This window comes from Salvelinus fontinalis, unplaced genomic scaffold (assembly GCF_029448725.1).
Source record: "Salvelinus fontinalis isolate EN_2023a unplaced genomic scaffold, ASM2944872v1 scaffold_0129, whole genome shotgun sequence".
In the NCBI taxonomy this organism is placed as follows: domain Eukaryota; kingdom Metazoa; phylum Chordata; class Actinopteri; order Salmoniformes; family Salmonidae; genus Salvelinus; species Salvelinus fontinalis.
Window position 1 is genome coordinate 4,925 of NW_026600338.1, and position 20,076 is coordinate 25,000.

Here is a 20,076-nt window from a genome sequence, read left to right on the forward strand (position 1 = left end):
CTCTCTCCTCTCTGTTTTCTCTCTCTCTCTCTCTCTCTCATCCTCCTCTCTGTTTTCTCTCTCTCTCTCTCTCTCTCTCTCTCATCCTCCTCTCTGTTTTCTCTCTCTCTCTCTCTCTCATCCTCCTCTCTGTTTTCTCTCTCTCTCTCTCTCTCTCATCCTCCTCTCTGTTTTCTCTCTCTCTCTCTCTCTCTCATCCTCCTCTCTGTTTTCTCTCTCTCTCTCTCTCTCTCCCTCATCCTCCTCTCTGTTTTCTCTCTCTCTCTCTCTCTCTCTCCCTCATCCTCCTCTCTGTTTCTCTCTCTCTCTCTCTCTCTCATCCTCCTCTCTGTTTTCTCTCTCTCTCTCTCTCTCATCCTCCTCTCTGTTTTCTCTCTCTCTCTCTCTCATCCTCCTCTCTGTTTTCTCTCTTTCTCCCTCATCCTCCTCTCTGTTTCTCAGTCGTGTATGAGCATCGCTCGCGGCTAGAGAAGTCTCTGCAGAAGGAACGTGTGGAACACAAGAAGGCCAAAGAGGGTGAGAGAGAGCAGCCAATAGTGTCTCAATTACTACATGAAGTACATCAATCCTCAATTATACACTCTTTACAGCCGTGGTGATTCCATCATGTCTTCCCCTCCTTTCTCCAACAGATTATCTGGTGTATAAACTTGAAGCCCAACAGTCTCTGAACAAGGAGAAGGTAGGCCTTAGTCCTCAGCTCTAGTACTAATGACAGAAAGAGATGCTGTTAAATTCAGCATTAATGTGCCCATCTGTTTTAGTAGGACGGTTAAATGATTCTGTCTGACTGCCAACATCTGTCCAGACTGAGCAACAGTTCTATTCTAATGGTTTTATTAGGTCAGCAGCACTGATGTCACATCCTGCTGTGGGCTGAAATGCCTCTGGGGGGAGTGTGTTTGGGGTTGTTGATAATTTAATATTAAAGGACGAGTAGAGACGGGGATTGTAAATGTTTGTCGTTTTTGTTTGTTAAACAGCAGGACTCCAGCAACAAATTCAACTCTCTGCATGGGCAGCACCAGATGTTGAAGGTAAGTAAACACACACACACACACACACACACACACACACACACACACACACACACACACACACACACACTGACACACACTCTGTCGTTGTTGTTTTAGAAGCAGCATGAGGACCTGAAGAAGCAGCACTATGACCTGCAGGAGCAGCATCAGATTCAGGGAGAGGACCACGGCAAGGCCTTGGACGAACACAAGGACCGCTTAGACAAACTACAGCAGACCAAAGAGATGGAAGCCTCCAAACTCAAAGGTGCACCCACCCACAGACACGGACCCACCCACAGACACGGACCCACCCACAGACACGGACCCACCCACAGACACGGACCCACCCACAGACACGGACCCACCCACAGACACGGACCCACCCACAGACACGGACCCACCCACAGACACGGACCCACCCACAGACACGGACCCACCCACAGACACGGACCCACCCACAGACACGGACCCACCCACAGACACGGACCCACCCACAGACACGGACCCACCCACAGACACGGACCCACCCACAGACACGGACCCACCCACAGACACGGACCCACCCACAGACACGGACCCACCCACAGACACGGACCCACCCACAGACCCAGAGACAGCCAGCCAGAGACAGCCAGCCAGAGACAGCCAGCCAGAGACAGCCAGCCAGAGACAGCCAGCCAGAGACAGCCACAGCCAGGCAGACAGCCACAGCCACCCAGAGACACAGCCAGTCAGGCAGAGACACAGCCAGCCAGGCAGAGTCAGGCAGAGACACAGCCAGCCAGGCAGAGTCAGGCAGAGACACAGCCAGCCAGGCAGAGTCAGGCAGAGACACAGCCAGCCAGGCAGAGTCAGGCAAGCAGAGACACAGCCAGCCAGGCAGAGTCAGGCAAGCAGAGACACAGCCAGCCAGGCAGAGTCAGGCAGAGACACAGCCAGCCAGGCAGAGTCAGGCAAGCAGAGACACAGCCAGCCAGGCAGAGTCAGGCAAGCAGAGACACAGCCAGCCAGGCAGAGTCAGGCAAGCAGAGACACAGCCAGCCAACCAGAAACAGCCAGAAAGGAGTGAATACTAGCTCTGTCTCCCTCTGCTGACTTGGAGCGGTGTTGCAGTTTGGAGTTGAGAAGGTGTGTGTGACATAATAACATTGTAATAAATATGGTGCATGTCTTTATGTAATTACTGTAGAGAATGTGTATAATCTGCGAGAGGAGAATAAGCAGCTGAGGAAAGCTCACCAGGACATCCATGTCCAGCTGCAGGATGCACGGGTGAGTCCTGGGAATACTAGAGCTTGACTACAACCTGGAATTGTTTCTGTAAATGTGTAGATATTGAAAATGGAAAAAGCAATGTAAGGTCATTGGAAAAGTAGGAGGATCCATCACCATGTTGTTGTTTTTTATCTTACTATATTATTGTTATTATTACAGATAGTACATAAGGACTTGAAGGCTGCGCATGATCAGCTTGCACTGACGCTAGAGGACCACAAGAGTGCGCTGGTCGCCGCTCAGGTAGGGAGACACACTGACTGTTCTTTCTAACATGCTGTCTGGGGACTATCCTGGTTTCTAACATGCTGTCTGGGGACTAGCCTGGTTTCTTAACATGCTGTCTGGGGACTATCCTGGTTTCTAACATGCTGTCTGGGGACTATCCTGGTTTCTAACATGCTGTCTGGGGTCTATCCTGGTTTCTAACATGCTGTCTGGGGACTATCCTGGTTTCTAACATGCTGTCTGGGGTCTATCCTGGTTTCTAACATGCTGTCTGGGGACTATCCTGGTTTCTAACATGCTGTCTGGGGACTATCCTGGTTTCTAACATGCTGTCTGGGGTCTATCCTGGTTTCTAACATGCTGTCTGGGGACTATCCTGGTTTCTAACATGCTGTCTGGGGACTATCCTGGTTTCTAACATGCTGTCTGGGGACTATCCTGGTTTCTAACATGCTGTCTGGGGACTATCCTGGTTTCTAACATGCTGTCTGGGGACTATCCTGGTTTCTAACATGCTGTCTGGGGACTATCCTGGTTTCTAACATGCTGTCTGGGGACTATCCTGGTTTCTAACATGCTGTCTGGGGACTATCCTGGTGAAGGACAGGAAGGCATGACTCCGAGTGTTGGTGTGTGTGTTGGGGCGGTGGGAGGATGGGTGTCAGGTGGGTTGGTTCACTATGGGGTTTCTGAATTTAAGCGGCACATCAAAAGCATTCTTAAACTAATCTGACGGGAAAATCTAATGGGAGGTGATTGGAGAGAGAGAGAGAGAGAGGAGAATAAATGTAAGAATTCTACAGCTTTGGCTGTCAGAAAAGGCATGGAGTCTGTTTGATTATCCGGGTGTTGCGGCTTAACTGGTCCAGTCCATTTGATGTACAAGGGGGAGAAAGGACTGTACCACTAATTCTGGAAAGGTGTGTGTGTGTGTGGGGGGGGGGGTCCTTCGCTCCGGTGTCTTGCCATCTGTATGTGGGCTGTCCTTCTGCATGTCTGCTGCCTGGCTGTCCCTCTCGCATGATTACCTCTCGTCTCTCACCACTGTCCCCTGATCTTCTGGCTCGCTTTACGCCGTCTTCCTGGGTCTGACGACGCTGCCTCCTAACGCACTTCTAACCTTTGGCTAACCTTTGGCTAACCTTTGGCTAACCTTTGGCTAACCTTTGGCTAACCTTTGGCTAACCTTTGGCGAATGCAAGTTTGCAAGTGCCCTTCAATAAATCCGACTTGAGGTTGTTTTCATGTCCTGGCCTCACTGTTTCCTTATGGTTGTCTGATGGTTATTTAATGGTTGTCTGATGGTTATTTAATGGTTGTCTGATGGTTATTTAATGGTTGTCTGATGGTTATTTAATGATTGTCTGATGGTTGTCTGATGGTTATTTAATGGTTGTCTGATGGTTAGTTAATGGTTGTCTGATGGTTATTTAATGGTTGTCTGATGGTTATTTAATGGTTGTCTGATGGTTAGTTAATGGTTGTCTGATGGTTATTTAATGGTTGTCTGATGGTTATTTAATGGTTGTCTGATGGTTGTCTGATGGTCTCTCCTCAGGTCCAGGTGGATGAGTATAAACAACTCAAAGAGACCCTGATCAGAATGCCCAGCCTTCGACATGATCAAAACCCCTCCCACCAACAGGCCCAGCCAGCTGCTGTATTGGCCGAGCCACATGAACAGGGCCCACCCTCACCACAGTCAGCTGCCTTATTCGCTGAGCCCCACGTAGAAACACACACCCATGAGGAAGACCATGGGGACACACAATCCAGGGTAAACCGACTCACACATACAAACACACACTACCATACACTCTCATCCTCTCATCCTCTAACCCACTCTGTTCTTCTAATAAGCAGTTGCATCTGCAGGAAGAGGAAGTGGGCAAGCCAGAGTTCCAGTCTCAGCCTGCCCAGTCCCACCATGCCGAGAAAGAGGGATATGGGGATGCAGAGGGGGAGGCAGAGAGGAGGAGAGAGCTGGCGGAGGAAGAGATGGAGCAGGCCGGGCAGCCCCAGAAGCTGGAGGAGGAATCTGAACAACCACAGGAGGACGAGGGGTTGGAGGCGGAACACGACCAGCCAGACGACAACGCTCTGGACCGTCAGAGACGCCAACCACAACTGGTAAAAACCAGTATAGAACTGCTTAATACAAGCTCTTTAAAACCGCATTAGAACCTGTTGTCTCATTGTCTGTCTGCTTTCCCCAGGATCCACAAAATGACATCCACCTCGTCCCTGAGACCCACCTGCAGCAGGAGGCCCACGTGACCCAGGCGGAGCGGGTGAAGTCTGCCTACGAGCAGCAGCAGGAGCAGCAGCGCCTGGAGGCTGAGAGGACCCAGAGGACGAGGGAGCTCCAGCTGCGCCAGGAGGCCCTGCTGGCCCAGAGAATGACCGTGCAGAGGGAGAGAGAGCTGCGCCTGCGAGCTCAGCACGAGAGAGAGGAGGAGCAGCATCGAGAGGCGGACCGTCGGGAACAGCTACTGAAGGAAGAGCAGATCAGGTCAGAGGGCAAGGGGCAGGGGTCAAAGGTTATGTAGAGGTCACGAAGAGGTCTCGGTTCAATTACTTATTGAAAAGAATTTGGCCCCACAACATGCCCATGGAATGGTGTTACATTGTGTTGTAATATTATGTTGTTCAGGAAGAAGAGTAACTATGAGAACATGGACAATGACATCGTCCAAGCTGATGAAGAACCTCATATTGATGATGACGAAGGTGAGAGAATCAATCAAACTCGTCAAACAATTTTTTGTCTGGATTCTGGAGCCATTTTTAAAGATGGAGACCGATATTGACATTTACACACAATTGATGTTTTTTCTCTATGAATTTGTCTGAAATAAGGCCTTGACGAGTGTGATTGCATACAGTGCATTCCGGAAGTATTCAGACCCCTCCCCTTATTCTAAAATGGATTTGATTAGAAAAAGAAAATCCTCAGCAATCTACACACAATACCCCATAATGACAAAGCGAAAACATGTTTTTACAAATGTTTGCTAATTTATTTTAAATAAAAAAAAACATGAGTATTCAGACCCTTTGCTATGAGACTCAAAATTGAGCTCAGGTGCGTCCTGTTTCCATTGATTATGCTTAGATGTTTCTACAACTTGATTAAAGTCAACCTGTTGTAAATTCAATTGACTGGACATGATTTGGAAAGGCACACACCTGTCTATACAAAATCCCACAGTTGACAGTGCATGTCAGAGCAGAAACCAAGCTGTGAGGTAGAAGGAATTGTCTGTAAAGCTCCGAGACAGGATTGTATCGAGGCACAGATCTGGGGAGGGTACCAAAACATTTCTGCAGCATTGAAGGTCCCCAAGAACACAGTGGCCTCCATCATTCTTAAATGGAAGAAGTATGGAACCACCGAGACTCTTCCTAGAGCTGGCCGCCCGGCCAAACTGAGCAATCAGGGAAGATGGGCTTTGGTCAGGGAGGTGACCAAGATCCCGATGGTCACTCTGATAGAGTTTCTCTGAGAACCTTCCAGAAAGACAACCATCTCTGCAGCACTCCACCAATCAGGCTTTTATAGAAGAGTGTCCAGACGGAAGCCACTCCTCAGTAAAAGGCACATGACGTCCCGCTTGGAGTTTGCCAAAAGGCACCTAAAGGACTCTCAGACCATGAGAAACAAGATTCCCTGGTCTGATGAAACCAAGTTTGAACTCTTTGGCCTGAATGCCAAGCGTCACATCTGGAAGAAACCTGGCCCCATCCCTACGGTGAAGCATGGTGGTGGCAGCATCATGCTGTGGGGATGTTTTTCAGAGGCAGGGACTGGGAAACTAGTCAGGATCAAAGGAAAGATTAACAGATTAAAGTAGAAAGAGATCCTTGATGAAAACATGCTCCAGAGCTCTCAGGACCTCAGACTGGGGCGAAGGTTCACCTTCCAACAGGACAATGGCCCGAAGCACAGAGCTAAGACAACGCAGGAGTGGCTTTGGGACAAGTCTCTGAATGTCCTTGAGTGACCCAGCCAGAGCCCGGACTTGAACCCGATCGAACATCTCTGGAGAGACTTGAAAATAGCTGTGCAGTGACGCTCCCCATCCAACCTGACAGAGCTTGAGAGGATCTTCAGAGAATAATAGCAGAAACTCCCCAAATACAGGTGTGCCAAGCTTGTAGCGTCATACCCAAGAAGACTCGAGGCTGTAATCATTGCCAAATATGCTTCAACACAGTATTGAGTAAAGGGTCTGAATACTTATGTAAATGTCATATTTTATTTTTATGTAAATTTGCACAAAAGAAATCTGAAAACCATTTTATGCTTTTGTCATTATGGGGTATTGTGTGTAGAATTTAATCAATTTTAGAATAAGGCTGTAACGTAACAAAATGTGGAAAAAGTCAAGGGGTCTGAATACTTTCCATGCTTACCTGGCTGTTTACCTGTCTGACTGTTGGCTTGCGGTGTGTACAGAGAGGGACCCTCACATGGAGCATGAAGAGGAGGAGCAAGATGAAGAGGACCACCGAGTACCACAACTACAGGAGGTGAGACCTGTCTTTAGATCAGTCTACCTAACAGTCTCTGTCAACCACTGATTCTAATGATCCACTGACAGTCATATGGTCTGATGTGAATCTGTGATCCCAGTTTGAACTGTACTTTTCACTCTTTTGTCTCTGACATCAGAGTTGTTCTTTTACGTTTCACCTTTAACTAGGCAAGTCAGTTAGGAACTTTGGGGCGGCAGGTGGTTAGAGCGTTGGACTAGTAACCGGAAGGTTGCAAGATCGAATCCCCGAGCTGACAAGGTACAAGTCTGTAGTTAACCCACTGTTCCCCGGTAGGCCGTCATTGAAAGTAAGAATTTGTTGTTAACTGACTTGCAAGGTAAAATAAAGGTTTAAAAAAAAATATATATATATTCTTATTTACCGTGACGGCCTACTGGGGAACAGTGGGTTAACCGAACTTGTCAGCTCGGGGATTCGATCTTGCAACCTTCCGGTTACTAGTCCAACGCTCTAACCACTAGGCTACCTGCAACCTCTACACTCTAACCACTAGGCTACCTGCCACCTCTACACTCTAACCACTAGGCTGCCTGCCTCCTCTACACTCTAACCACTAGGCTACCTGCCTCCTCTACGCTCTAACCACTAGGCTACCTGCCGCCTCTACACTCTGACCACTAGGCTACCTGCCACCTCTACGCTCTGACCACTAGGCTACCTGCCACCTCTACGCTCTGACCACTAGGCTACCTGCCTCCTCTACACTCTAACCACTAGGCTACCTGCCTCCTCTACACTCTAACCACTAGGCTACCTGCCTCCTCTACACTCTAACCACTAGGCTACCTGCCGTCCCTACACTCTAACCACTAGGCTACCTGCCGTCCCTACACTCTAACCACTAGGCTACCTGCCACCTCTACACTCTAACCACTAGGCTACCTGCCACCTCTACACTCTAACCACTAGACTACCTGCCACCTCTACACTCTAACCACTAGGCTACTTAACTCCTCTACACTCTAACCACTAGGCTACCTGCCACCTCTACACTCTAACCACTAGGCTACCTGCCACCTCTACACTCTAACCACTAGGCTACCTGCCACCTCTACACTCTAACCACTAGGCTACCTGCCACCTCTACACTCTAACCACTAGGCTACCTGCCACCTCTACACTCTGACCACTAGGCTACCTGCCTCCTCTACACTCTAACCACTAGGCTACCTGCCACCTCTACACTCTAACCACTAGACTACCTGCCACCTCTACACTCTAACCAATAGACTACCTGCCACCTCTACACTCTAACCACTAGGCTACCTGCCACCTCTACACTCTAACCACTAGACTACCTGCCACCTCTACACTCTAACCACTAGGCTACCTGTCACCTCTACACTCTGACCACTAGGCTACCTGCCACCTCTACACTCTAACCACTAGACTACCTGCCACCTCTACACTCTAACCACTAGGCTACCTGCCACCTCTACGCTCTAACCACTAGGCTACCTGCCACCTCTACGCTCTAACCACTAGGCTACCTGCCACCTCTACGCTCTAACCACTAGGCTACCTGCCACCTCTACGCTCTAACCACTAGGCTACCTGCCGCCTCTACGCTCTAACCACTAGGCTACCTGCCACCTCTACGCTCTAACCACTAGGCTACCTGCCACCTCTACACTCTAACCACTAGGCTACCTGCCTCCTCTACACTCTAACCACTAGGCTACCTGCCACCTCTACACTCTAACCACTAGGCTACCTGCCACCTCTACACTCTAACCACTAGGCTACCTGTCACCTCTACACTCTAACCACTAGGCTACCTGTCACCTCTACACTCTGACCACTAGGCTACCTGCCACCTCTACACTCTAACCACTAGGCTACCTGCCACCTCTACACTCTAACCACTAGGCTACCTGCCGTCCCTACACTCTAACCACTAGGCTACCTGCCACCTCTACACTCTGACCACTAGGCTACCTGCCACCTCTACACTCTGACCACTAGGCTACCTGCCACCTCTACACTCTAACCACTAGGCTACCTGCCACCTCTACACTCTAACCACTTGGCTACCTGCCACCTCTACACTCTAACCACTAGGCTACCTGCCACCTCTACACTCTAACCACTAGGCTACCTGTCACCTCTACACTCTGACCACTAGGCTACCTGTCACCTCTACACTCTGACCACTAGGCTACCTGCCACCTCTACACTCTAACCACTAGGCTACCTGCCACCTCTACACTCTAACCACTAGGCTACCTGCCGTCCCTACACTCTAACCACTAGGCTACCTGCCACCTCTACACTCTGACCACTAGGCTACCTGCCACCTCTACACTCTGACCACTAGGCTACCTGCCACCTCTACACTCTAACCACTAGGCTACCTGCCACCTCTACACTCTAACCACTTGGCTACCTGCCACCTCTACACTCTAACCACTAGGCTACCTGCCACCTCTACACTCTAACCACTAGGCTACCTGCCTCCTCTACACTCTAACCACTAGGCTACCTGCCACCTCTACACTCTAACCACTAGGCTACCTGCCACCTCTACACTCTAACCACTAGGCTACCTGCCACCTCTACACTCTAACCACTAGGCTACCTGCCACCTCTACACTCTAACCACTAGGCTACCTGCCGCCTCTACACTCTAACCACTAGGCTACCTGCCACCTCTACACTCTAACCACTAGGCTACCTGCCACCTCTACGCTCTAACCACTAGGCTACCTGCCACCTCTACACTCTAACCACTAGGCTACCTGCCACCTCTACACTCTAACCACTAGGCTACCTGCCACCTCTACACTCTAACCACTAGGCTACCTGCCGCCTCTACACTCTAACCACTAGGCTACCTGCCACCTCTACACTCTAACCACTAGGCTACCTGCCACCTCTACGCTCTAACCACTAGGCTACCTGCCACCTCTACACTCTAACCACTAGGCTACCTGCCACCTCTACGCTCTAACCACTAGGCTACCTGCCTCCTCTACACTCTAACCACTAGGCTACCTGCCACCTCTACACTCTAACCACTAGGCTACCTGCCGCCTCTACACTCTAACCACTAGGCTACAATGCCACCTCTACACTCTAACCACTAGGCTACCTGCCACCTCTACACTCTAACCACTAGGCTACCTGCCACCTCTACACTCTAACCACTAGGCTACCTGCCTCCTCTACACTCTAACCACTAGGCTACCTGCCACCTCTACACTCTAACCACTAGACTACCTGCCACCTCTACACTCTAACCACTAGGCTACCTGTCACCTCTACACTCTGACCACTAGGCTACCTGCCACCTCTACACTCTAACCACTAGGCTACCTGCCACCTCTACACTCTAACCACTAGACTACCTGCCACCTCTACACTCTAACCAATAGACTACCTGCCACCTCTACACTCTAACCACTAGGCTACCTGCCACCTCTACACTCTAACCACTAGACTACCTGCCACCTCTACACTCTAACCACTAGGCTACCTGTCACCTCTACACTCTGACCACTAGGCTACCTGCCACCTCTACACTCTAACCACTAGGCTACCTGTCACCTCTACACTCTGACCACTAGGCTACCTGCCACCTCTACACTCTAACCACTAGACTACCTGCCACCTCTACACTCTAACCACTAGACTACCTGCCACCTCTACACTCTAACCACTAGGCTACCTGCCACCTCTACGCTCTAACCACTAGGCTACCTGCCACCTCTACGCTCTAACCACTAGGCTACCTGCCACCTCTACGCTCTAACCACTAGGCTACCTGCCACCTCTACGCTCTAACCACTAGGCTACCTGCCACCTCTACGCTCTAACCACTAGGCTACCTGCCACCTCTACACTCTAACCACTAGGCTACCTGCCGCCTCTACGCTCTAACCACTAGGCTACCTGCAACCTCTACACTCTAACCACTAGGCTACCTGCCACCTCTACACTCTAACCACTAGGCTACCTGCCACCTCTACACTCTAACCACTAGGCTACCTGCCTCCTCTACACTCTAACCACTAGGCTACCTGCCACCTCTACACTCTAACCACTAGGCTACCTGCCACCTCTACACTCTAACCACTAGGCTACCTGTCACCTCTACACTCTAACCACTAGGCTACCTGTCACCTCTACACTCTGACCACTAGGCTACCTGCCACCTCTACACTCTGACCACTAGGCTACCTGCCACCTCTACACTCTAACCACTAGGCTACCTGCCGTCCCTACACTCTAACCACTAGGCTACCTGCCACCTCTACACTCTGACCACTAGGCTACCTGCCACCTCTACACTCTGACCACTAGGCTACCTGCCACCTCTACACTCTAACCACTAGGCTACCTGCCACCTCTACACTCTAACCACTAGGCTACCTGTCACCTCTACACTCTAACCACTAGGCTACCTGTCACCTCTACACTCTGACCACTAGGCTACCTGCCACCTCTACACTCTAACAACTAGGCTACCTGCCACCTCTACACTCTAACCACTAGGCTACCTGCCACCTCTACACTCTAACCACTAGACTACCTGCCACCTCTACACTCTAACCACTAGACTACCTGCCACCTCTACACTCTAACCACTAGGCTACCTGCCGCCTCTACACTCTAACCACTAGGCTACCTGCCTCCTCTACACTCTAACCACTAGGCTACCTGCCACCTCTACACTCTAACCACTAGACTACCTGCCACCTCTACACTCTAACCACTAGGCTACCTGCCACCTCTACACTCTAACCACTAGGCTACCTGTCACCTCTACACTCTGACCACTAGGCTACCTGCCACCTCTACACTCTGACCACTAGACTACCTGCCGCCTCTACACTCTAACCACTAGGCTACCTGCCACCTCTACACTCTAACCACTAGGCTACCTGCCACCTCTACACTCTAACCACTAGGCTACCTGCCTCCCCTACACTCTAACCACTAGGCTACCTGCCACCTCTACACTCTAACCACTAGGCTACCTGCCGCCTCTACACTCTAACCACTAGGCTACCTGCCACCTCTACACTCTAACCACTAGGCTACCTGCCACCTCTACACTCTAACCACTAGGCTACCTGTCTCCTCTACACTCTAACCACTAGGCTACCTGCCACCTCTACACTCTAACCACTAGGCTACCTGCCTCCTCTACACTCTAACCACTAGGCTACCTGTCTCCTCTACACTCTAACCACTAGACTACCTGCCACCTCTACACTCTGACCACTAGACTACCTGCCACCTCTACACTCTAACCACTAGGCTACCTGCCACCTCTACACTCTGACCACTAGGCTACCTGTCTCCTCTACACTCTAACCACTAGGCTACCTGTCTCCTCTACACTCTGACCACTAGACTACCTGCCACCTCTACACTCTAACCACTAGGCTACCTGCCACCTCTACACTCTAACCACTAGGCTACCTGCCACCTCTACACTCTAACCACTAGGCTACCTGTCTCCTCTACACTCTAACCACTAGACTACCTGCCACCTCTACACTCTAACCACTAGGCTACCTGCCACCTCTACACTCTGACCACTAGACTACCTGTCTCCTCTACACTCTAACCACTAGACTACCTGCCACCTCTACACTCTAACCACTAGGCTACCTGTCACCTCTACACTCTGACCACTAGGCTACCTGCCACCTCTACACTCTAACCACTAGACTACCTGCCTCCTCTACACTCTAACCACTAGGCTACCTGCCACCTCTACACTCTAACCACTAGGCTACCTGCCACCTCTACGCTCTAACCACTAGGCTACCTGCCACCTCTACACTCTAACCACTAGGCTACCTGCCTCCTCTACACTCTAACCACTAGGCTACCTGCCGTCTCTACACTCTAACCACTAGGCTACCTGCCACCTCTACACTCTGACCACTAGGCTACCTGCCACCTCTACACTCTAACCACTAGGCTACCTGCCACCTCTACACTCTAACCACTAGGCTACCTGCCACCTCTACACTCTAACCACTAGGCTACCTGCCACCTCTACACTCTAACCACTAGACTACCTGCCACCTCTACACTCTAACCACTAGACTACCTGCCACCTCTACACTCTAACCACTAGGCTACCTGCCGCTAGGCTTCATTGTATTTATGAATCATGCTCCAACACGTCTTATGTTGTACATGTTTTAAAGTCATGTAAAATGATTGAATTGACTACATGTCTTTCTAAGAAGTCCGAAAACCAGAGTTAGTGATGTAGTGAATTATGGTACTGGAAGGCTTTAAACTCCTCTTTCACTAGTGATGTAGTGAATTATGGTACTGGAGGGCTTTAAAGTCCTCTTTCACTAGTGATGTAGTGAATTATGGTACTGGAGGGCTTTAAACTCCTCTTTCACTAGTGATGTAGTGAATTATGGTACTGGAAGGCTTTAAAGTCCTCTTTCACTAGTGATGTAGTGAATTATGGTACTGGAGGGCTTTAAAGTCCTCTTTCACTAGTGATGTAGTGAATTATGGTAATGGAGGGCTTTAAACTCCTCTTTCACTAGTGATGTAGTGAATTATGGTACTGGAAGGCTTTAAACTCCTCTCTTTCACTGCCTGACACAAACATCAGCCTCAACCATAGCCACAGTCCATTGGGTGTTGGTCTAGTGTTCTTTCCCTGTCTGCGTGCGTGCGTGCGTGCGCATGGATAGTAAACCAGAAAGACTCACCCCTATCTGAACTGTAATATGCAGTTTCACACGCAACACACTGATACTCTCTCTCCGTCCCTCCCGTCCTGCAGGGGGCGGTAGAGGGGGAGGTGGACCCAGAGGATGACCCTAATAACCAGGGAGAGGATGAGTTTGACGTGGCAGAGGAGCACCCTAACCCCAATCACCCAGCCATAGACGAGGAACTGGTGGTGAGAGGAGGGAGGAAACGAGGGATAAGAGAGAGAAAGGAAGGAGACGACAGTTAGAGATAGTCTGAGATATGAGGATGACAAACTTAGCCTGACACATGCAACGGGTAAAAGTTGCCCCAGTGACCTTGCCATTGTAACAGTTGTCATGGTTTCTATGTTTACAGATGGCGGTAAACCCCGATCAGCAGGAAGACAACCTGGATGAGCTGTATCCGGAGGACGAGGTACACACACACACACACTACACACTACACACTACACTACACACTACACTACACACTACACATACACACTACACTACACATACACACTACACACTACACACTACACTACACATACACACTACACACTACACACTACACACTACACACACACACTACACACACACTACACACGACACACACACACACTACACACGACACACACACTACACACGCACACACACGCACACACACACACACACTACACACACACTACACACACACTACACACACACTACACACACACTACACACTACACACGCACACACACTACACACACACACACCACACACACACACACACACACACACACACTACACTACACACACACACACACTACACACACACACACACTACACACGCACACACTACACACTACACATACACACTACACTACACATACACACTACACATACACACTACACACACACACACACTACACACATTACACACACTACACACACTACACACACTACACACACACACTACACACACCACACACACACTACACACACCACACACACACTACACACACCACACACACACTACACACACACACTACACTACACACTACACACACACACACTACACACACACACACACTACACACACTACACACTACACACACACACTACACACACACTACACACACACTACACACACACTACACACTACACACACACTACACACGCACACACACACTACACACACACACACACACACACGCACTACACACACACTACACACACACTACACACTACACACACACACTACACACACACACTACACACACACACACACTACACACACACACTACACACACACACACACACCACACACACACACTACACACACACACACACACACTACACACACTACACACACACACACTACACACACACACACTACACACACTACACACACACACCACAAACACTACACACACACTACACACACACTACACACACTACACGCACACTACACACACTACACACACACTACACACACACACACACACACACACACACACTACACACACACACACACACACTACACACACACACACTACACACACACACTACACACACTACACACACACTACACACACACTACACACACACACTACACACACACACTACACACACACTACACACACACACACTACACTCACACACACACACTACACACACACACTACACACACACTACACTCACACACACACACTACACACACACGCACACACTACACACACACACTACACTACACATACACACTACACTACACATACACACTACACATACACACTACACACACACACTACACACACTACACACACACTACACACACTACACACACTACACACTACACACACCACACACACACTACACACACCACACACACACTACACACACACACACACACTACACATACACACACACACTACACACACACACTACACTACACACTACACACACACACACTACACACACACACACACTACACACACACTACACACTACACACTGCACACACACACTACACACACACACTACACACACACTACACACACACTACACACACACTACACACTACACACACACTACACACGCACACACACACTACACACACACACACTACACACACACTACACACTACACACACACACACACTACACACACACACTACACACACACACACACACTACACACACACACACAACACACACACACACTACACACTATATACACATTACACACACACACACACTACACACACACACACTACACACACACACACTACACACACTACACACTACACACACTACACACACACACCACAAACACTACACACACACTACACACACTACACACACTACACACACACTACACGCACACTACACGCACACTACACACACTACACACACACACACACTACACACACACACTACACACACACACACACTACACACACACACTACACACACACACTACACACACACTACACACACACACACTACACACACACACACTACACACACACACTACACACACACACTACACACACTACACACACACTACACACACACACTACACACACACACTACACTCACACACACTACACACACACACACACACTACACACACACACTACACACACACACACTACACACACACACTACACACACACTACACACACACACGCTACACACACACACACTACACACACACTACACACACACACGCTACACACACACACACTACACTCACACGCTACACACACACACTACACACACACACTACACACACACACACTACACACACACACACTACACACACACACACTACACACGCACACACTACACACACACACACCACACACACTACACACACACACACACTACACACACACACACTACACACTACACACACACACTACACACACACACACACACTACACACACACACACTACACACACACTACACACACACACGCACACACTACACGCTACACACTACACACACACTACACACTACACACACACACACTACACACACCACATACACTACACACACACTACACACACACACACTACACACTACACACACTACACACAACACACACACCACATACACTACACACACACTACACACACACACTACACACTACACACACTACACACACACTACACACACTACACACTACACACTACACACACACACTACACACACACACTACACACACTACACACACACACACTACACACACACACACACACACACACACACACTACACACACGCACACTCACACACTACACACACACTACACACACACACACACTACACACACACACTACACACTACACACTACACACACACACACACTACACACACACACACTACACACACTACACACGCACACACTACACACACACACACCACACACACTACACACACACACACACTACACACACACACACTACACACTACACACACACACTACACACACACACACACACACTACACACACACACACTACACACACACTACACACACACACGCACACACTACACGCTACACACTACACACACACTACACACACACACACACTACACACACACTACACACTACACACTACACACACACACACTACACACACCACATACACTACACACACACTACACACACACACACTACACACTACACACACTACACACAACACACACACCACATACACTACACACACACTACACACACACACTACACACTACACACTACACACACCACACACACTACACACACACACTACACACACACTACACATACACTACACATACACTACACACACTACACACACACTACACACACACACACACTACACATACACACACACTACACACACACACTACACACACACTACACACACACTACACACTACACACTACACACACACACACTACACACCACACACTACACACTACACACACACACACTACACACACACTACACACACACTACACACACTACACACACACACACACACTACACACACTACACACACTACACACACCACACACACACTACACACTACACACTACACACACACACACTACACACACACACTACACACACTACACACTACACACACTACACACACTACACACACTACACACACTACACACACACTACACACACACACACACTACACACACACACACTACACACACACACACACACTACACACACACTACACACACGCACACGCACACACTACACACTACACACACACTACACACACACACACACTACACACACACACTACACACTACACACTACACACACACACACACTACACACACCACATACACTACACACACACTACACACACACACACTACACACTACACACACTACACACAACACACACACTACACACACACCACATACACTACACACACACTACACACACACACACTACACACCACACACACTACACACACCACACACACTACACACACACTACACACACTACACACACACTACACATACACTACACATACACTACACACACACTACACACACTACACACACACTACACACACACACACACTACACACACACACACACTACACACACACACTACACACACACTACACACTACACACTACACACTACACACACACTACACACTACACACTACACACACTACACACTACACACTACACACTACACACACTACACACACTACACACACACACACTACACACACTACACACACACTACACACACTACACACACACACACTACACACTACACACACTACACACACACACACACTACACACACACACACTACACACACACACACTACACACACACACACTACACACACACACACACACACTACACACACACACACTACACACGCACTACACACACACACACACACGCACTACACACACACACACGCACACACTACACACACACACACGCACACACTACACACACACTACACACACACACACACACTACACACACTACACACACTACACACACCACACACACTACACACACACTACACACACTACACACTACACACTACACACTACACACACTACACACACACTACACACACACACACTACACACACTACACACACACACACTACACACACACACTACACACACTACACACACTACACACACACACACACACACTACACACACTACACACACACACACTACACACACACACACTACACACACACTACACACACACACACGCACACACTACACACACACACACTACACACTACACACACACCACACACACGCACACACTACACACACACACACACACTACACACACACTACACACACACTACACACACACACACTACACACTACACACACTACACACACTACACACACACTACACACACACTACACACACTACACACTACACACACACACACACACACACTACACACACACACACGCACACACTACACACACACACACTACACACACACCACACACACGCACACACTACACACACACACACACACACTACACACACACACACACACTACACACACACACACACTACACACACACACAACACACTACACACTACACACACACACACACTACACACACACACACTACACACACACACACTACACACGCACACACTACACACGCACACACTACACACACACACACACTACACACACACACACTACACACACACACTACACACACACACACACACTACACACACACACACTACACACACACTACACACACACACGCACACACTACACGCTACACACTACACACACACTACACACACACACACACTACACACACACTACACACTACACACTACACACACACACACTACACACACCACATACACTACACACACACTACACACACACACACTACACACTACACACACTACACACAACACACACACCACATACACTACACACACACTACACACACACACTACACACTACACACTACACACACTACACACACCACACACACTACACACACACACTACACACACACTACACATACACTACACATACACTACACATACACTACACACACACTACACACACACACACACTACACATACACACACACTACACACACACACTACACACACACTACACACTACACACACACTACACACACACTACACACACACTACACACACACACTACACACACACTACACACACACTACACACACACACACACTACACAAACTACACACACTACACACTACACGCACACACACACTACACACACGCACACACACACGCACACACA

At 49.1% G+C, this 20,076-nt stretch overlaps 1 protein-coding gene across 1 annotated transcript in view; it reads left to right on the plus strand.

Moving 5' to 3' along the window:
• Positions 1–441: 441 nt before the first annotated feature.
• LOC129843399 (Golgi integral membrane protein 4-like) overlaps positions 442–20,076 on the plus strand; it is a gene marked incomplete at its 5' end in the record, with an annotated part of 21,160 nt that continues 1,525 nt past the window's right edge. Inside the window, 13 exon segments of the mRNA XM_055912103.1 lie at positions 442–516; positions 633–682; positions 984–1,037; positions 1,137–1,287; positions 2,212–2,294; positions 2,457–2,540; positions 4,084–4,302; positions 4,386–4,655; positions 4,742–5,037; positions 5,179–5,255; positions 6,985–7,058; positions 13,855–13,974; positions 14,142–14,201. Of these exon segments, the coding sequence (XP_055768078.1) occupies positions 442–516; positions 633–682; positions 984–1,037; positions 1,137–1,287; positions 2,212–2,294; positions 2,457–2,540; positions 4,084–4,302; positions 4,386–4,655; positions 4,742–5,037; positions 5,179–5,255; positions 6,985–7,058; positions 13,855–13,974; positions 14,142–14,201 (1,613 nt within the window).